This window comes from Elgaria multicarinata, chromosome 15 (genome assembly GCF_023053635.1).
Source record: "Elgaria multicarinata webbii isolate HBS135686 ecotype San Diego chromosome 15, rElgMul1.1.pri, whole genome shotgun sequence".
NCBI classification, from domain to species: Eukaryota; Metazoa; Chordata; class Lepidosauria; order Squamata; family Anguidae; genus Elgaria; species Elgaria multicarinata.
In genome coordinates this window covers 8,357,460-8,378,342 of record NC_086185.1, presented here as the reverse complement: position 1 = coordinate 8,378,342, position 20,883 = coordinate 8,357,460, and the positions used below count along the sequence as shown (strand labels likewise).

The 20,883-nt window shown below is 48.5% G+C and overlaps 2 protein-coding genes across 2 annotated transcripts in view; one reads left to right on the top strand and one right to left on the bottom strand.

Annotated features, from left to right (window-relative positions):
* Positions 1 to 13,051, bottom strand: part of GAB3 (GRB2 associated binding protein 3) — a 79,911-nt gene extending 66,860 nt beyond the window's left edge. Inside the window, exon 1 of the mRNA XM_063142105.1 lies at positions 12,904 to 13,051. Within this exon, the coding sequence (XP_062998175.1) occupies positions 12,904 to 12,975 (72 nt within the window). The 5' untranslated portion in view covers positions 12,976 to 13,051. The remainder of the gene's footprint in view (positions 1 to 12,903) is intronic.
* Positions 13,052 to 13,173: 122 nt separating this feature from the next.
* VSIG1 (V-set and immunoglobulin domain containing 1) overlaps positions 13,174 to 20,883 on the top strand; it is a 28,587-nt gene continuing 20,877 nt past the window's right edge. The window contains exons 1-2 of the mRNA XM_063142053.1: positions 13,174 to 13,368; positions 20,172 to 20,298. Of these exons, the coding sequence (XP_062998123.1) occupies positions 13,174 to 13,368; positions 20,172 to 20,298 (322 nt within the window). The remainder of the gene's footprint in view (positions 13,369 to 20,171; positions 20,299 to 20,883) is intronic.

Below are 20,883 nucleotides of genomic sequence, written 5' to 3'. Positions count from 1 at the left end.
ATTCCTGCAGCACCACCCAAATTAATTGTCCAAGGGAAATGACTTTGCTGAATGTTTTTTTGCGTTCGAGATGCCAAGAACAGCACTGTTCTCTGCACAAATATTTCCCCCGCTGAAAACAAAACGTCGTCTCCGAAGAATAAACACTACAAGACCATCCTCGAGTCAGAGTCACCGGCACAGCCCACCTCTCCAGTTGGCTCAGACCAGCGCTCAGTCAGCCAAGATGGAGATCAGAATCCCCAGTTCCTTACGGTTTAGAGCCAAGCTAGAGATTATGTCAGCAAATGTATGAGCCCAACCCTGCCTGTGCTGAGATAAAGGGGGGAGGGGGGCTTGCAAGGAAACTTAAACCTTCTTTTGCTGGTTGATTCTATCCTGCAAATATCTGCTGGGCCAGTGCTCTCCAAAACAGGCAGAATGCAGCAGCTCGGTTGTTCATAGAAACATAGAATCATAGAATCGCAGAGTTGGAAGGGGCCTACAAGGCCATCAAGTCCAACCCCCTGCTCAATGCAGGAATCCACCCTAAAGCATCCCTGACAGATGGTTGTCCAGCTGCCTCTTGAAGGCCTCTAGTGTGGGAGAGCCCTTTCAGATATCTCAGCTTGGTTGCTTCATCGTCGTTTGAAACTTAATATGGCAAAGACTGAATTGCTTGTTTTTCCTCCTAAACCTTCTCTTCATCTCTCATTCTCTCTTACTGTCAATGATGTTACGCTTACTCCAGTCAAGGAAGCTCGTAGTCTTGGCTTTATATTTGATTCCTCGCTCTCCTTTATTCCTCATATTGAGGCAGTAGCTAAATCCTGTCGTTTTTTCCTGTATAATATTGCCAGGATTCGATCATTTTTGTCTGTCTCTTCTGCCAAGACTCTTGTTCATGCATTGGTTATTTCTCGGTTGGACTACTGCAACCTTCTTCTCACTGGCCTTCCTTCTTCTCACTTCAGTCCGTTGGTTTCTGTTCACCACTCTGCTGCTAAGATCATCTTCTTGGCTCGCCGCTCTGACCATGTTACTCCACTTCTGAAATCTCTTCACTGGCTTCCAATTCACTTCAGAATCCAATATAAACTTCTCCTGTTGACCTACAAAGCTTTTCACTGTCTAGCTCCTTCCTATCTCTCCTCTCTCATCTCACACTATTGCCCCACTGGTGCTCTTCGCTCCTCTGATGCCATGTTTCTCGCCTGCCCAAGGGTCTCTACTTCCCTTGCTCGGCTTCGTCCATTTTCTTCTGCTGCCCCTTATGCCTGGAACGCTCTTCCAGAACATTTGAGAACTACAAGTTCAACCGCAGCTTTTAAAGCTCAGCTAAAAACTTTTCTTTTTCCTAAAGCTTTTAAAACTTGATTTTGTTCTGACTTTATACTGTTAGTTTTACCCTACCCAGTGCCTGTTTACCCTACCCTGTGCCTGTTTGCTTTCTCTTCCCCTCCTTATTGTTTTATTATGATTTTATTAGAATGTAAGCCTATGCGGCAGGGTCTTGCTATTTACTGTTTTACTCTGTACAGCACCATGTACATTGATGGTGCTATATAAATAAATAGTAATAATAATAATAATAATAATAATAAGAGCCCACAACTTCCCTAGGTAACAGATTCCATTGTTGTACTGCTCTAATAGTCAGGAAGTTTTTCCTGATGTCCAGCTGGAATGTCCAGTTGTCAGGAGCTGCCCATTTCCAGCATGTAACTCCTTTGCTAAGGGAACTGCACTGGCTGCCTATTGGTTACCGAGACGAGTCTAAAGTTCTGGCACTGGTGTACAAAGCCCTAAACAACTTGGGACCAGGATCCCTGAGAAAGCACCTTCTCCCTTACCGGTTGCTGAGGTCACCGGAGTGCATGCTCCTCGCAGTTCCACATGAACCTATGGCCCAGCTAAATCCCACCGGGCTCCTGTATCTTTAACAGTTGCATAGAAAAAGGAATTTCAGCAGGTGTCACTTGTATGCATGCAGCACCCAGTGAAATTCCCTCTTCAGCATGACAGGTAAAGCTGCAGGAGCTATACTAGAGTGGCCAGATACAAAAGAGGGCTTCTGCAGCTTTAACTGTTGTGATTAAGAGGGAATTTCACCGGGTGCTGCATGTATATGAATGACACCTGCTGAAATTCCCTTTTCTATGCAACTGTTAAAGATACATGAGCCTGGTCCTCCTTTTCATAGGGTCACCCTATCCACGGCCTGTCAGCCCACTCCTTTTCCATATACTCTCTTCCATGCAATTCCTCTCCACCCATGGCTACCAGGCCAGTGCTTAAATCAGGATGGGGTACCATCTTTTCTGTTGATCTTTTTGTTCCCCTGTTGAAGAACCACATTTCCTCAGGGATAATCCATCAGAGGCTGCATATATTCAAAATACCAGCATCTTGTAGCTTAAAGCACTTACTGCCAAAAGCCTACAGAGAGGCATTTCAAGGGGGGGGGGGGGGGAAGTGTACGGAAGCTGGAAAAACACCGAATGATCGGTGGTCGGGAGAAGCGATTGGGGGCCAAGGAAAGGGGGCGTGGCAAAGTCTGCGGAACCCCGGAGGGCTGGACTGAGGGCTCCAGGAGGGTCAGCTTGGGCCCCCGGGTCCGGGTTTGCCCACCCCTGCTGTAGAAAGTCAAGATGCATGACAATATGGGCCAGCCTTTGCACTAGGTATCTGGGACAAGCGTCTTGTGAAAGGCGATATTTAAAGCCGACAAAGCCTAGGCTGCGAATGTGGCAATGTCCGCTAACAGAGGCAAGGAAAGATTCCTCAGGGTGACTTTGGCCCAAATCCCAGGACAGGTCATGCTCTCCTGCCTTCATGTGAAGAGCACGGGCTGGTGACACTTCTGAGGGCGTTTTCACACTGAGCTTCTGGCTGGCATTTCGGACTAGACATTCTGCATTTGCTGGTAAGAAATGAGAACTAATTAAATGCGTTACAGTAGAAGCTCAGAAAGCAGAAGGGGGTCAGCTGATTCGAACTTCTGCTTTTGGAACCTCCGCTTTAACGTACAAAGCCAGGGATCGGTCATCTCGAGCACGCAGGCAGGTGCTTGGTATAGCCCTCCGAAAGCTCAGCCCCACCTCGGAAACACGCAGGGGCAGCTTGTCTAAAAGATCCCCTCCCACCACCAACCCTTTCCGCACGTACAAAAATGCCACCTGTTCGTTTTCTGCGAGCAGGGAAATTTTCTAACATGGGAGTATTCTCAACCATTCTGAGAGGGCTGTACCACTTGAGCTCACAAATATCCCTGTAAGCTGGAGGTACAAGTGGCCTTGCCCCTTCCCCCACATGCCTCCTTGCAAAGCTTCCTTTCTTTTTCATGAAACTGACAAGCTGCCTTGTCAATTTCTTTTTTGGTACCTACAAGGGGGCTAGTGAGCACACATGCACTTTTAAAGGAGGAAAAAAGAAGAGTTCTAATTATAACAGTGGATTAAATATACTTTATGATTCCCACCCCTGCTGCATTTTTATCCTCGCAACAACAACCCTGTAGGAAGGCTGGGCTGAGAGTCTGTGACTGGCCCAAAGTCACCCAGTGGGTTTCCATGGCCGAGTGAAGACAAGAACCCGGACCTCCCAACTCTCAGTCCAACACTCTAACCACTACACCACACTGGCTCTCATATAGACCACTTCAGTCAGTCAGTTGGGTAAGAGATAAATCTATGACTAGAACAGCTTTTCAACATCGGCTTTGCAAGGCTTTCTAGTCTACAAAGCATTTTACATTGTTCACACACCCTTGAACCCTGCGAGGTAGGATAAGTTCAGTGATCACAACTTACCCAAAGCAGTACACGCATCCCTGGAGATTCCATTTTGCATGGTAAGAGCTCTATAAACAGAAGCTTCCTTTTAAAGCCATCCAAACTGGTGTCCATCACTACATCTTGTGGTAGTGCGTTCCATAGTTTAACTCTGCGCTGTGTGAAGAAGTCCTTCCTTTTCTCTGTCTCCCACCAATCAGCTCCATGGGATGATCCCATTGGATTTAAGTATTATGAGAGAGGGAGAAAAACGTCTCCCTATTCACATTCTCCACACCCTGCATAATTTTGTATACCTCTATCACGTCCATTGATGCTTTTTCTGAGTATTCAAAGCCCTTTCCATTCATTATTTCAGTAAATCGTGCAAAAGCATTTACTTACAAAAAGCATAACAGTGAACAAGCATGTGCAGAGCTCAACGGAGTACAGTTTAGATTACTATAATGCACTCTGGGGGGGGGGGGCTATCACGTTGCTTGGTCCAGAACTGGCACCTTGAATGCCCCCACATTCAGGATAATAATAATAATAATAATAATAATAATAATAATAATAATAATAATAATAATAATAAAAAATAATAATAATAATAATAAAAAAATTCATTACCCGCCTCTCCCTCTGGATAGAGGCAGGGAACAACACTAAATAAAATATAATACATAAAATTAGTTAAAAGAGCATATAAAACCAATACAATATTAAAACAACCATCACAGCATCTTAAAATTCTTAGGTTAATAATAATATATTTATTTTATATCATTGCAGCATGTTTTAGGTGCCTCTTAAAGACCCATCTCTTTATCCAATCCTTTCCTGAATGATTGTGCTGTACAGTTAGTTTATATTATTATTATTATTATTATTATTATTATTATTATTATTATTATTTGCTTATTAATTAATTGCTTATTAATTGCTGGGCTTTTAGCTTCAGTTTTAAACATTTTAAACATTGGAAATGATGAATTTTTGCATTAACTATGATGGATTTCAACCTCTGATTCTGCAAACCAATTAGAGATGACTTTGGATACGGTAAATCTTATATAAACTGACATTATTATTATTATTATTATTATTATTATTATTATTATTATTATTCATTGAGATCTGTATGAATGCATCGAGTTTTCATTTCAGGAGACACCCTGACCCACCGTCACTGCAACCACATCGTCACTTTGGATGAGGGACTGTTTTTACAGGCAAGCAATCTAGTATTTGCATCCTTCATTTTCTACGCTTAGTTCTCTTTGTTCAAAGACGATAAGATTCCTGGAAGCCAACTGCTACGACCATCAGCCTACTGGATCTGTGAATTGAAAATAAATGCCCCAGCACTGCAGTTCTGTTCCTGGAGACTTCTCAATGCAAGATTGTACCCAAAGCCAAATTCTGCCTCTGTTTGAATCTCGCTGGCTTTTCTAGGGTCCTAGTACAATTCTAGGGCACATTCAGAACATTGGCTGTTGAAGAATAAATTTGCAATATTCCCCTTATCTCGCAAGTGTTTCTGCTTTCACAGAAGCCAATGAGATTTCCCCCCCAGTCAGGGCTGGTGCTACCATAGAGGCCACTCAGGCGGCCGCCTAGAGCGCCAAACTAAGAGGGGCGCCGGGCACAGCGCAGCACTCACACGCATTGGCTGTGAGCTGGCCTGGCCCGAAGATTCAACTGGGCCTGGGCGGGCGAGATGGCGCCCTGCGCCCGCCTAGCTGAAGCGAAGCCAGGGACACTGGGGTGGGGCAGCGGCTCCACGTTTGGACTTCTGCCCGGAAGCCGCCCTCCCAGAGCCGCTCTAGTCTCCTGGAAACCGCCCTCCCAGAGCCGGGAAGCCGCTGCCAGAAGAAGAAAAAGCACATGGCGAGCTCGACCCTGGCCCAAGCCAGCCTCTGCCTTACTCCCGAGGAAAGGGCACCGGGTCGCCTCGCCTCTCTCCTCAAAAAGGCCGCAATGTCCAGGTAGGTGGGCAAGCGGGACTCCCTCTCCCTTCCCCCAGGAAAGCTAGGGACTTGTGGACTCCTCGCAAGGCAAACTCTCCTGCTTCCCGATCCTGCGCGTGTGGATCAACGGGACTTGCATCCGAGAAAGCCTTGCACCGGGAGGCAACACTGCAGCCCGATTCGCCTATGCCTCCTTACTCGGAAGCCTTATTCCCCTGAGTAAACATGCGGAGGGGATGGGGACGCCAGGATGTATAGCGGGTTGCGTTCGCACGGAAGTAAGTCCTGGTGAATTCCAGACGGCTCGGTCCCAAATCGAAGTGAGCCAGTCCCAGCTCTCCACTCGGCACACGCGTTCGGACTTCTGTGCAATTTGGGGGGTGGGTGGAAGTAGCTCGCCTTGCCTAGGGCGCAAAATAGTCTGGCACTGCCCCTGCCCCCAGTGACTGTGGTTCTTAGAAGATAACCACGAGGACCTGCAGAACACAGCTGTAAACAAAACCAGAAGTCCCGTTTTAGATTCTCGCATGAACTGGGAGAATTGCTGCTCACGTCAACTATGTTCCGCTGGTGTTGAGGTCTGAGTCAGGGCTGTGACGTTAGAGAGATGCAAAAAGCACTACCAAAATATCTGAGAAGGCAGTCATGCACAATGCCTACCCTACTTAAGTTCAGGCAATGAACTACCCTCATAAATTAGCTTGCAGTCTATTTGCCCTAGAGAAAACTAACCGAAGAGCAGTGGACAATACCAAATCACCATTAACAACACTAATGAGCCTTGTATTTAACAACTCACTTGGTCGCCAGAGGCGACAAGGAATTCCATGCAGGCGACTGAGCAGGCTGGCAGAAAGACACATTTCCCCACTCCTCCCCTGCTGGACTGCTTGGCCTCCCCACTGGCCATGGGGGAAAGGGGTTTCCCTCCTCCTTGGCTCGCCTGCTGTCAGAGGAAGGACAGATTGCTCCCTCGCTCCTCTGCCTGTCCGCTTGGCACGTTTACCAGCCAGCTAAGAGGCTAGTAGTATGTGTGTTCCCTGCTGGACGCTGAGGAGGGGGCTTCCTCTCTACGGTGGCTGGCATGAAAATGCAGGCTACTGGGGGCCTTGTTTTTTTAAAAAATGCACGCTGGCTTACTTACACAGGTGCACCGCTGTAATGCATGTCATTGCTCTTTCTCAAGGCAATTGTGCATTAATGCTGGTATAGTTCTTGTTCTACCACTTGGAAGGAGGGAGAGACTAGGAGATGGGAACTTTCAAAGGCCACTCTCAGGCTGAAGTGGGATCTGAACCCAGGTTTTCCAGCGCTAAACACCAAGACGAGCACCCTGGACCACCCAGAAAAGGACAGATTAATTAGTTCAAAACACAGGAGCCCCTGTGGTCTGTGCTGAGGCAACTGAGGGTAAGGTGGCACGTTGAGGCAACTGAGGGTAAGGTGGCGCGTTGAGGCAACTGAGGGTAAGGCGGTGTGCTGAGGCAACCGAGGGTAAGGTCACGTGCTGAGGCAACTGAGGGTAAGGTGGTGCACTGAGGCAACTGAGGGTAAGGTGGTGTGCTGAGGCAACTGAGGGTAAGGTCACGTGCTGAGGCAACCGAGGGTAAGGTGGCGCACTGAGGCAACTGAGGGTAAGGTGGTGTGCTGAGGCAACCGAGGGTAAGGTGGTGCACTGAGGCAACTGAGGGTAAGGTGGTGTGCTGAGGCAACCGAGGGTAAGGTGGTGCACTGAGGCAACTGAGGGTAAGGTGGTGTGCTGAGGCAACCGAGGGTAAGGTCACGTGCTGAGGCAACTGAGGGTAAGGTGGTGCACTGAGGCAACTGAGGGTAAGGTGGTGTGCTGAGGCAACTGAGGGTAAGGTCACGTGCTGAGGCAACTGAGGGTAAGGTCACGTGCTGAGGCAACTGAGGGTAAGGTCACGTGCTGAGGCAACCGAGGGTAAGGTGGCGCACTGAGGCAACTGAGGGTAAGGTGGTGTGCTGAGGCAACCGAGGGTAAGGTGGTGCACTGAGGCAACTGAGGGTAAGGTGGTGTGCTGAGGCAACCGAGGGTAAGGTGGTGCACTGAGGCAACTGAGGGTAAGGTGGTGTGCTGAGGCAACCGAGGGTAAGGTCACGTGCTGAGGCAACTGAGGGTAAGGTGGTGCACTGAGGCAACTGAGGGTAAGGTGGTGTGCTGAGGCAACTGAGGGTAAGGTCACGTGCTGAGGCAACTGAGGGTAAGGTCACGTGCTGAGGCAACCGAGGGTAAGGTGGCGCACTGAGGCAACTGAGGGTAAGGTGGTGTGCTGAGGCAACCGAGGGTAAGGTGGTGCACTGAGGCAACTGAGGGTAAGGTGGTGTGCTGAGGCAACCGAGGGTAAGGTGGTGCACTGAGGCAACTGAGGGTAAGGTGGTGTGCTGAGGCAACCGAGGGTAAGGTGGTGCACTGAGGCAACTGAGGGTAAGGTGGTGCACTGAGGCAACTGAGGGTAAGGTGATACGTTGAGGCAACTGAGGGTAAGGTGGCGCATTGAGGCAACTGAGGGTAAGGTGGTGTGCTGAGGCAACCGAGGGTAAGGTGGCGTGCTGAGTTAACTGAGGGTAAGGTGGTGCACTGAGGCAACTGAGGGTAAGGTGACACGTTGAGGCAACTGAGGGTAAGGTGGTGCATTGAGGCAACTGAGGGTAAGGTGGCGTGCGGAGGCAACTGAGGGTAAGGTGGCGTGCTGAGGCAACTGATTGTAATTATTACTGATTATTAGATTGTAAGCCTATGCGGCAGAGTCTTGCTATTTACTGTTTTACTCTGTACAGCACCATGTACATTGATGGTGCTATATAGATAAATAATAATAATAATAATAATAATAATAATAATAATAATAATAACAACTGAGGGTAAGGTGGCGCATTGAGGCAACTGAGGGTAAGGTGGTGTGCTGAGGCAACTGAGGGTAAGGTGGCGCGCTGAGGCAACTGAGTTTAAGGTCATGCGCTGAGGCAACTGAGGGTAAGGTCCTGCATTGAGGTAACTGAGGGTAAGGTGGCACGCTGAGGCAACTGAGGGTAAGGTCCTGCATTGAGGTAACTGAGGGTAAGGTGGCACGCTGAGGCAACTGAGGGTAAGGTGGTGCATTGAGGCAACTGAGGGTAAGGTGGTGTGCTGAGGCAACTGAGTTTAAGGTCATGCACTGAGGCAACTGAGGGTAAGGTCCTGCATTGAGGTAACTGAGAGTAAGGTGGCACACTGAGGCAATTTTGCTGCTGAATATGATCACCGTTGCTTATGGCACAATCATATAGTCTTCTAGGATTTTTGGAGAGACTTCAAATCCTGCTCAACTACGAAGCTCGTTTAGACAAGACACGCTCTGTCTCCTTCTCTCACCATCTGTCAAACAATTCCACGTGATCGTTGAAAGAACAAAACAGGAGAATTCCATGTGCACCACTCTGAGCTGTGTTTATCATATTCAGGATAGCATCTGGATCTGGTGAATGGTGTACCCTACCAGTAACAGAGCAAGTAGCCAGAGCAGCAGGAAGGAAAGAGGAAGAGCCACAGACTGGGAACATCCACGGATTCGGAAGTCATTCAATGCTCTACAGCCAGGTCCAAATCCAGCCTTCCCCAACCTGGTGCCCTACAGAAGTTTTGGATGTCAACTCCCATCCTCCCCAACCAGCATGGCCAATGGCCAGGAACATCAGAAGTTGTAGTCCCAAACCTCTGGAGGGCATCCAGTTGGAGAAGGCCATCCCAACCCATCGCACATTGTCCAAACTAGAACTTTGCGCATCTAGCCCAGTCTTTACTCTGATTGGCAGGACTGGCCCTACCATTAGGCAGAGCGAGGCAGTCGCCTCAGGCAGCAGATGGCGTGGCAAGGGCGACGACCACCAGCTGGCCACCACTGTTGGAGGACAGAGTTCTTCCAAGCAACCTGCCCTGCATGCCCTAAGCTAGTCTGAGATGATGGTGAGGTGGCGGCAGAGAATGCTGTCCCATCACCAGTGTCGAAGATTCAACTACCGACCCAACTGGTTTCTGTAGGAGGGGGTGCCATCTTCTGTAGGAGGGGGCGCCATCTTCTCCTTCACCTCAGGCAGCAAAATGTCCGGTGACGGCCAGAGTCCCTTGCTGTGAAGGCTGCTCCCACCACTTGGTCCCCGGTCCTCAGAAGCACAGGTGCCGGAGGCTGAATCTGGGACCTTCCATGTGCAAAACATGCCCAGTACTGCTAAGCTATGGCCTCTCCCTGATGCTAAGCATCTTCAATAGCATGTAGCTCACTCTGTTGAGGCTGCAGACACGCTCGCTAGGGAATAAGGCCCATTGAAGGCAGAGGGGCTTACTTCCAAGTAAACATGCTTCGGCTTGCGCCGCGTGTCCAAATTGTTTCACAGTGAAGTGTTGCTAACATTGTCAGCTGATTTATATGTCTTATATGTGCACCTATCTAAGTCTGCATGCAGCTACATAACCCTCAACATCATCATCATCATCATCATTGTAACCATTACTATTATTACTATATTTATATTCCAGCTTTTTTCCTCTTGCAAAGAACCCAAGGTGACGTACATGGCTCTCCTCCTTTCTATTTTATCCTCGTGACAACCCTGTGAGGTAGGTTGGGTTGAAAGTCAGTGACAGGCCCAAAACGTCATGGCCAAGCAGGGACTAGAACCCGGATCTCCCAAGCCCCACTCCAAGACTCTAACCACTACACCACCCTGGCCGGTTTGCGCGTTCTGTGCTTCGGAAGAGCTGTTTGTGCATATCCCACTCCAGACCAAGGCCACGAATGTCAATGTCAGCACTGAAATAAAATCCAAAGACACTACAGAATGCTATTTATATGCAGCTCCCTGGAGACAGGATGCATTGGTTATTTAAAGTTAAGAGGGGTGATGTTGACTCTGCAAAGCGAGGAGATGTATACAGGCATCCACTACGAATAGATGGGATACGAAGTAATGATGCTTAGATAGAGAGAAGGTCATTTTTAGGTATCACCCATCCCCAATGGTTTTCTTTCATTTTCCAGGATAGGCAGGGAGGTTGGGGGGGGGGGGGGAGAGAAAACACGCGCTGCCACGGGGGGGGGGGGGGGGAGGACCAGTAGTCGGGAGAAAAGCTTGGAAGAGAAAAGAAAACAAGTGTTCTCAGGCTCAGTACCAGGAGAGACAGATGGGGCGGAACAGCATTCCACACAGAGGGGCGTTAGGGGCGCTTCCGGACGAGACTTTTATCCCCTGATCGCCCTGCCTCATCCATGGAATTTTATGGGGGATCCAGGTGAAGTTGTCTCCCATTTGCAAACCTCCCAGGGTTCCCCCCCCCCCCATCCTGCGTCATCCGTCCTTTCCTTTCCCACAGAAAAATCTGTTAAAGGAGGAGAAAAAGTGGAATAGGTGCACGACGCCTTTGGACCAGCCGCAGCAGGAGCCGGTGTGTCTAGAAGCGCCCTGGGCTTTTATTCCATCCAGTCCACAGATCGGACAGCAGCGAGGCAGCCCAGGAGGGCAGGATCAGGAAGTGCGTCGGTTGCGCTCCAGAGACATTCCTCCTCCTGGTCGACCACACATCTGCTTGGTGCTCTCACACAGCCGGGTACTTGCTCCGGCGCTGTACAAAAGCAGCACAAAAGCAGCGTGCAAGGGATCTCCACCCAGCAGGTTTATAGCCTCGATGAGGCTAGACCGGCTGAACCGGGAGGAGAGGCGCAGCAGGCTCCATCAAGGATAGGGAGGACCAGCTGGGCGGTGGCAGAGAGGGAAAGCAGCTGAGGAGACAGGGTTGTGCAGGTTTCAGCTAGGTAAAAGAAAGGTCATTCCCCTCTCCCTTGCGTGACCTGCAGTGGTGGAGTTAGGTCATTTCAGACGCTGGGGTTAATGGTCTCATGCTCCCTTCCCTCTTGAGACAGCAATGTCATGACTTCACCGCCTTCAAAATGGGGACCCTCCTGCTCATTCTTTTGAGCGGGTGCCCTGGACATCTGCCCAAAAGACTTACCCTGACAGCATCACAAAAGAGATGGCTTCCTTCCAAACCCTGAACGGATAGCTAGTAGAGGGCTTATAAAGGTTTGGTGTTGTTGTTTTTTTAAAAAAGAAGAAGTCTACAACAACAACACACGTACTAAAATATTTATAGTGGGGGTGTGCATGTAGGAAAACTGATGGTTGTTTATCATCTGAAAAGGGCAGGACGCATGACACAACGGTTGGTCCTGAGCCCTGGTCTGATCCTGACCCCGGCAGGCGGTTTCCCGTCTGAACTTGCGGGGGAAGGCGACGTTTTTCATCTTCGTGAAGGAAGGACCCAAATGGGTCAGACGTGGAAAGGCGAGCGGTGCTGTCCCCAAAAAACCCACACCCCACCCACGAACTCAAGACAGGAACCCAGATGACGAAAATCGCCTCTTGTCTTCCCAGAATATCTCCCCCCTACACACACACACACAATTTTGCAGTGGGTTGTGTTTTGGGGTTGTTTGTTTGTTTTCGTTTCGATGGCTGTTGTTTTTTTCTTGCTGCTGCTTCTGTTTCCATCCAGAGACCCAGAAGTTATTTGCAAAGTCACTCGACGTGGAAGGCGACGCATTCGAATTTCGGTTGCAAAAGAGGCACGCGCATTAACTGAAACAGAAAATGTGTGTGTGTGTGTGTGTGTGTGTGTGTGTGTGTGTGTAGGGGGTGTTTTTAACAAACACACACACACGCACACGCACACACAAACCTAACTATAGATTGCATAACAACAACTACCCGAACACGGAACCCAAGGAGGTGTTGAAAGGGGGGGGGGGGATCTGGGCCGGTGGGGGGACGGGGGAGGAGGGAGACAAGCATCGGGTGTTAAACAGAAACGGTCCAAGGAAAAGCTCCCACTGAACCCCATTTCACGCGGCTCGGTTGATTTGCGAAACAGCCCCCACCCCGGTTCCCCATCCAAAGGAGCCCGAGCGGCGAAGGCGCGCGCCTAGACGAACGCTCCGGCGCCTCCCGCAGCCGCGAAGCATGTGCAGAGCGGCGCTGCGAACGGCCACCTCGGCAGCCACCGCCTCGCAAGAGGAGAGGAGGAGGGCGAGGACGAGGAAAACTGCGCGCGTTGCCTGCGTTCTCTCCCCCCCACACACCCCGACCCCTTCCTTTCCTTCCTTCTCTCCCTCTTTTTGGCCACTCACGTATCGCTTGAGCTTCTTCTCCGGGGGCGACTTGATGAGCCAGCCCGTGCAGACGACGTGCCCGGCGCTCATCTTCGGCGCGCCCAGCCCGGCGGCGCCCCCAGCGTCCCACCAGCCGCGCAGCCGGCGAGGAGAGCGGCCAGCGTCGGCCGGCCGGCCGGGCGCGCAGGGCGGGGGCTGCCTGCCTGCTTGCCTGCCGCAGACGCGGCCCGGGCCGGGCGCCGGCGGAGGAACTACTCGCCGCGCTCCGCTGCCTTCAGCCGGCTCCCGATGCCGCCGCCGTCCTCGCCGCCCAAGGAGGAAGTCATGACATTGATCAGCGGCACACGCGCGCGCACACATGCACACATGCACACGCAGGCGGCGGCGCCCCCGCCTGGGCGAGCGGCAGGGCGAGCCGTCGGGGCACGTGACGCCGGGGCCCGGCCCATCAACAACAACGAGCACGTGCGGGAAGCCCGAGGGGTGGGGGCGAGGGGGGGCGGCGACGACCCTGCTCCGTTGACCCCCAACCCCCAAGGGAGAGCGCCTGGCCTGGCCTGGCCTGCTGCGGGGTGTGTGGCTGAGACCGGACGACACGCGGATCACAGAACCGTAGAATTGGAAGGGTCCAAGAGGCCATCGAGTCCAACCCCCTGCTCAACTGGGTGTAATAGGAACAGAATGGGAAACAAGCCCCCAGACTCTGGAACGATCTCCCCGACAAGGCTCGCCTGGCGCCAACGCTGCTATCTTTCCGGCGCCAGGTTAAGACTTTCCTCTTTGCCCAGGCATATGGCGGCACATCTTAATCACCCACATGTTTAGTTTTTTTAACGGCTTTTAATGCTTTATGTGTGTATGTTCCGTGTTTTAGAATTTTAAATTTTGTATACTCGTTTTTATCTTGATTTTAGAATTTCTGTAAACCGCCCAGAGAGCTCTGGCTATGGGAGCAGTATATAAGTGCAATAAATAATAAATAAACCCCTGATTAGCGTGTCGTCGGAACTCAGCCACACACACCACGGCAGGGCACAGCAGGCAGGCCAGCAGCTGTCCCTTGGGTAGTTCGTTGGGTTTTCTCCCCCCACCGCACCAGCCCCAGTTCCCCTCCCATCCCGTCTCATGCATTTGGTGTACATGGGATGGTTATTTGTTGTTAATTCAATTTATATCTCGCCTATACACAAAATACCCTAGGTGGCAACAAAATACCATATGTGGCATTGTTGTTGTTAATAATAATTCATTATTAGTCAATAATTATTATTTCATTACTATTAAATCATCATTGTTTCATCACGATTATTAATATTATTAATAATATATTATTATTTCATTATTAGTACATAATTACTTCTTTATTAGTCAATAATTATTATTTCATTACTATTAAGTCATCATTGTTTCATCACGATTATTATTATTATTAATATATTATTATTTCATTATTAATACATAATTACTATTTCATTATTAGTACATAATTATTATTTCGTTAGTATTAAATAATGATTGTTTCATCACGATTAAAGAATTTGTAGCGGGCCACCAAAACATTGGCCCAGTAGAGCGTCATCTGCCTTCTGCCCACTCTTGACACAGAAATGGAAAATATTCAAAAGATGCAGGGAGGCATGCCGATAATTTTTATTTGGGGGGGGGGGGGATAATTTAACAGTTGCACAGGAGGGTAATCATTGGTGTGGTGGACCAGAGCTCATGGCATGCATGGTGGCCACTTTTTTATTAGCTGGAACGCTGACATCATCATCATCATCATCAACATCCACCATGCACACACACAAACATCCAGGCTCCCTGTTCTCTCTGAGCATAGCTAAAAGCCTCACAGTTTCTGGGAGGGAATGAATTTCCCCATCAACAATACATTGTTCCTTGCTGTAATACTTTATTCTAGGCTGGTTTTGAAACAAGACCTGTTCCTATAATAGCAATCAGACTGCTAGAAGTGGTTTATTCATACGGAACCCTACACTGTACTGCTTTCGTCGCCAGCTGAAGACCTTTTTATTCTCTCAGTATTTTAACACTTAATTTTAACTTAAATTTTACTGTTCTAACTCTGTATTTTAATCTTATATCAATTTTGTTGCGTGGTTTTATCCTGGTTGAGCTTTTTATACTGTATTTTGTAATTGTGCTTTTAACCTGTTGGTTGTTTTATTATGGTTTTAACTTTTGTGAACTGCCCAGAGAGCTTGGGCTATTGGGCGGTATAAAAATGTAATAAATCAATCAATAAATCAATCAACATCGCTGCCTACATTTTTGGACTCTCCTTGGGTATGGGGATTGTCATGATGAACACCTGCACTTCAGAATTTCCCACTGCACCATTGAGGCTTGATGCCTAACATAAGAGCTGTGCTGAATCAGATCACAGGTCTGTCTTATCCAGCATTCTGTTCACACAGTGGCCAAGCAGATATCCATAGAAAAACCTACAAGCAGGACATGAGTGCCACCCCACCCATGTTCCCCAGCAACTGCTGTACATCTTGCCTGTGGTCACTGGAACTTGCACATAGCCATCAGGACTAGTAGCCGTTGATCGCCTTCTCCTCTACGCATTTATCCAACCCCCTTTTAAAGCCATCCAAATTCCATAGTTTAACTCTGTGCTGTGCGAAGAAGTCCTTTCTTTTATCTGTCCTGAATCTCCCACCAATCAGCCCACCAAATAATGTAAAATAAGATGGCAAGCTTTTCTGAGTTCTCTGGAATTCCCTGGGCTGGATGTTGAGCAAAATAGGGGAGGGGGCAGGAAGGAGGGAACGGGGCATGTTGGTGGACCCCCCCCCCAATTCTGCAGGCCATAATGGTCTTCAAGTGGGTTGCAGGCGGAGTGAAGCAGACTTACTGAGATGAGGCTGCTGGGGGCTTGGACAGCTCCATTAGAGTTCTGACTAAAACCTGTAGTGGATTCACTGCCCCACTGGCATCAGAGCCACCAGCCTCCACTGGACCTAAGTGGCACATTTAGGTAGGCTCAAAACCAGGAAACTGCAGGTCAGATAAGGAGGGAGCAGGGCCCAGTCAGCAGTCCAGGACTGTTCAGGATAACTGATTCAGGGATCAGGGGAGCAAAGTGAAGGCTGCATTAATAGAAGTATAGCTTCCAACTCGTGTGAGGTACTGGTTCCTCTCTATTCGGCCCTGGTTAGGCCTCATCTAGAGTATTGTGTACAGTTCTGGGCTCCACAATTCAAGAAGGACGCAGACAAGCTGGAGCGTGTCCAGAGGAGGGCAACCAGGATGATCAGGGGTCTGGAAACAAAGCCCTATGAAGAGAGACTGAAAGAACTGGGCATGTTTAGCCTGGAGAAGAGAAGATTGAGGGGAGACATGAGAGCACTCTTCAAATACTTGACAGGTTGTCGCACAGAGGAGGGCCAGGATCTCTTCTCAATCATCCCAGACTGCGGGACATGGAATAATGGGCTCAAGTTACAGGAAACCAGATTCCGGCTGGACATCAGGAAAAACGTCCTGACTGTTAGAACAGTACGACAATGGAGCCAGTTACCTAGGGAGGTTGTGGGCTCTCCCACACTAGAGGCCTTCAAGAGGCAGCTGGACAGCCATCTGTCGGGTATGCTTTAGGGTGAATTCCTGCATTGCGCAGGGGGTTGGACTTGATGGCCGTATAGGCCCCTTCCTATGATTCTAAGAAAGAAACAAAATACAGATGGGGCTGATTCCAAGGAACAGGAACCGCCAAATTGTTCTAAGCCCAAACTGTTGACCAGAAGCCTTTTCCTGCTTCCTTTCCCAGGAGTTCCGGGCAAACCGGAACAGATGAAAGCAGGGAAACGCAAGAGGTTTTGCATTTCGGGCTGAGGATGGCTTCCCAACAACCTGGGGAACTCTGCATCCCTTCCTGGCATTTAATTGGAACAGAGGTGGCAGTGAGTCCCCAATGGGCCGGCAAACGAAAAAAATGTTTGAACGAATTTAAAAACTAAGCAGCCCAACTAATAATAATAATAATAATAATAATAATAATAATAATAATAATAATAATAATTCATTTTCACAACAAAACAGCTTTTCGAAAATGGTTCTTAATGTGACCCCAAAAACCTTCCTTTGTCAGAGGCAGATGAAGCCAAAAGTATGACGACAAGTCAGGAGAAATCAGCCCTTTTGTGCTCCTGCAATGGCTATTTATTCCACAAAAATGCTAATTCGCCTCTGCAAGAAAAACAACCCTGTGCTATATTTGGGAGTGGGGGAGGAGAGGGAAGAACAGCACACGATACATGTTCCAGCTGTCTCTTGACACCCACAACTCCGTTTCCTCCTACAGACTAAATATTCTCCTGGTTACCAGTGTTTTTTTTTTTTTAGGGGAGGAGAGAGAGAGAGAGAGAGAGAGAGAGAGAGAGAGAGAGAGAGAGAGAGATGAAATCGAAGGAGAATTCTTGGCCGAGCCTTTTGTCTCTTCTCTGCGAAGCGCACTGCCTCCACATACTTTTAAGGATCTAATACAGACAGCGCATGATGATTTCCCAGAGATGTGGGTAGTTCTATGAATCACCCCCCCAACCCCCGCCACCCGCCACATGCAGCATTCTAGGAATCGAAAGAACATGCCTTCTCTGCTTGAACATCTCTGTCTCTCAGCTAGGCTGCTGATAGCCTGGGTGTGTTATTCCCCATGTGACTGAGTAAGCATTGCGCCTTCAGCGGCTCAAGCGATAGCAGAGGAGCCGAAATGCTGCGCCTTTCTGGAAGGCAGAGGTGCTGCCGACAGTGAGTCAGGAAAGCTGACAGGGCTGCTAGTTCACCGTCAAGTGCTGAGCGGTACCCGCTACAAGCACAAAAGGGCAGGGCAGGCCAATTAAAACATTGCAGCATCCTTGCTGAGTCAGGGGAACGGTGCATTCTAGGTCAGCGTCTTTCCCCTCCCGGCAGCCGGTCCTGGATGCTACACTGCAAGTATGGAATAGCGCTAATGCAGAAAGGGAGCAGTAAGGGCATTCTTTAACAAAGGAAGGGGAGGGGGGAAAGGGTCCATGCTGCAACAGGGCCCCCACTGACAGTAGTTCCCTGGAGTTGCTCCGCCTCTTCACCATTGCAACCTGCTTGCTCACCTACCTCTCTCTCTAGCCCAGGAAACAATGATGGTGAGGACATAGGTTTGCGCAAGGGGTGCCCTGGGTGTGCCCAGGCACACCCTAAGGTCTCAAGCAAAAAGCACTGAATTGAGAGGGCCATTGATGGGGGAATCCAGTCTCAGTTGAAACGGTCCTCCGGCTTCTCCACCACAACGATGAAGAACTGCTGCTTTCAGGAGAGCACCTTTGTTCCCGGCAGCAGAAGCGAAAAGGAATAGATCTCTGCTGGGAGCCTTTTTGCCAGGAGCTGTACTTCAAAGAAGCTAGGAGGAGGCCTCCCAAGGGCTAATATTGCCTCGTAAGCCCTTCCTCTGGCCAGTGTCACCACGAAGTCCCACCAATGATGGGGCTTGAGGAGTGTCTTCTCATTCCCCCCCCCCACCTGTAACAGCCCTCCCGTGGTCAGGCAAGCCATACGCGGAGCAGGGCATCAATGTCTGCAGTGTTCAATAAATAAATGAATAAAAATAATGTCCTTTATTCCCATGCAACTTGCCAACTATTGAGCATGTTTTGAGTACGACTGCTTTCTGGATGTTGGTGTGGATGTATTTTAGTAACCCGAGTTTCTGAAGGTTTTCTGTATAGTTCTTTGATGTGATGCCATTATTATTATTATTATTATTATTATTATTATTATTATTATTATTCCAGTCGAAGTACAAAGTGTTGGTTATCACCTTTAAAGCCCTACATGGTTTGGGTCCAGAATACCTGCGGGATCACCTTCTCCCGTACAATCTGCCCTGCACACTCAGGTCCCCTGGGAAGAATTTACTCCAGCCCACAAAAACAAGGCTGACAGGTACCAGAGGACCTTTTCTTCTGCCACTCCCAGTTTGTGGAATGGCTTGCCAGGAGAGATTTGTCAACTTAACAGTCTTCCGGATTTAAGAAAGCCATCAAGACTGATCTCTTCCAGCAGGCCTACCCAGTTGAATTTTAAATTTGCCTTTTAATAATGTGCTGCTTTTAATAATGTATTAGTTTTAAATGTTTTAATTTCTTATATGGTGTTTTTATTTGTGTTGTACCCCGCTTTGATCCAGAGGGAGAGGCGGGTAACAAATAAATTTATTATTATTATTATTATTATTATTATTATTATTATTATTATTATACATTTACTTTGACTTCCTTCACTGTATAGGGTTCTCTATAACTCATAATATTTTTAGAGGGGAAGGCCATGTTACTCCATTGCAGCAAAAACAACCAAGGGTCTTGTGGCACATTAAAGACTAATCAATTTAGTATTGTATAAGCTTTCCTGGATTACAGCCCACGTCTTCAGATGCATAGAGAGCTAACCTCAAATGGACAGATTTATATTCACCTGCTGATGGGGGAGGAAAGAGAAACAAACCATGTTGCAAGGGGGAATTGAAATGCAAAACATACAAACAGTGATGATTACCTTAAACCTCGCCAAGCAGTAACACAGACGTCATTGCATCGGTGAGCCATTTAACATATGCACTGCCATTAAAAACAACAATAGTTTAGTCCTTATTCAGACCTCAGGAAAGAGAGGTTTTATTTCTGCCATTTCAGGTTGACATCTGACTTTGAAATGTCCTTTGTTCAAGAATCCCCCCCCCCCTTTAAGGTCATTGACAGAGTGTCCTTGAATGCTCAAACGTACCCCATTGGTTTCTGAACACTGCTGTTCCTTCATGTCAGATTTGTGTCCAGCTCACTTCTGATGGGATTATTTGGTAATGATGCCTACTGTTAAAAAGGCAGTTAGTAGAAGAAAAACAAAAGGCAAAGCAGAATGAGTGTTTACCAGTCCCACATGCACACACAATAAAAATAACGATTGCCTCCTTCTTCAGTGAAGTAAAGGAAAAAATGGTTTACTCACAATATTCTTGCATAAAAACACACTTATGGTGTATAGTTTCAGTTAAAGTTTGGTCAGTCCATTTCTTTGTGTTCTATAATACTGGCAGGAGAGAGAGAGAGAGAGAGAGAGAGAGAGAGAGAGAGAGAGAGAGAGAGAGAGCAAACACTTCTGCTCCCAGCAATGGAAGAAGGTCATGGAGAGGGGGAGAAGGATGGGGAGGAACACAAAAAACTACACTGCAGGCTATAGGGGTCCTAAGGCTCGCCATGCCCCCAAATTCCCATGCACTGTAGCTTGCAGACAAGGTTGCAAATACTCCCAACATCTCCAACCAAGGGTTTTGGCTGGAGCTGCAGGTATCAATGAGCAGCGGCCTTTTGTGGTGCACCATTGAACTGCAGGTGGCCACTACTCAGTGTAGTATGTTTCTTCTGCCCCTGGGTTGGTTCCGCCCACCGCAGCTGGTGATTGGATCCCCCAGGGCAGGGAGGTGTATAAAAGGGCTTTCTATGCCAATTCAGCCCAGCTTGACCAACAAGGGCTTACTGAGTTTTACTCTGTACAGCACCATGTACATTGATGGTGCTATATAAATAATAATAATAATAATAATAATAATAATAATAATAATTTGGCTGGTCTTGAGTCCTGACTTCTGGCTGATCTCTGCCCTGCTCCTGGCTTCCTGTGGTTACAACCTGCGCTTCAGTCCTGATTTCTAGGTTGGCGTCCAGGCTCTTCTTTCCCTGTGGCTGTTTTTCCTCTCAAAATCCTCTCCCTCCCCTGGTTCATTTGGTGTTTGAGAAGCAATGTGAGGCTCAAAGACACCCAACTCTCGCTGCATGGTATTTGCTTTGTGAAAACTCAACCATCAGGCCCTCGTAAGAGATTGACTAAACCTGATGTTGACCAAACCAAATAACAGTAGGATTTTGCTCTTCTTGACATTAATGTCATGGCATGCAACCTCTGGTAAAACTCTCACTACCTGTATGGTGGCAATCA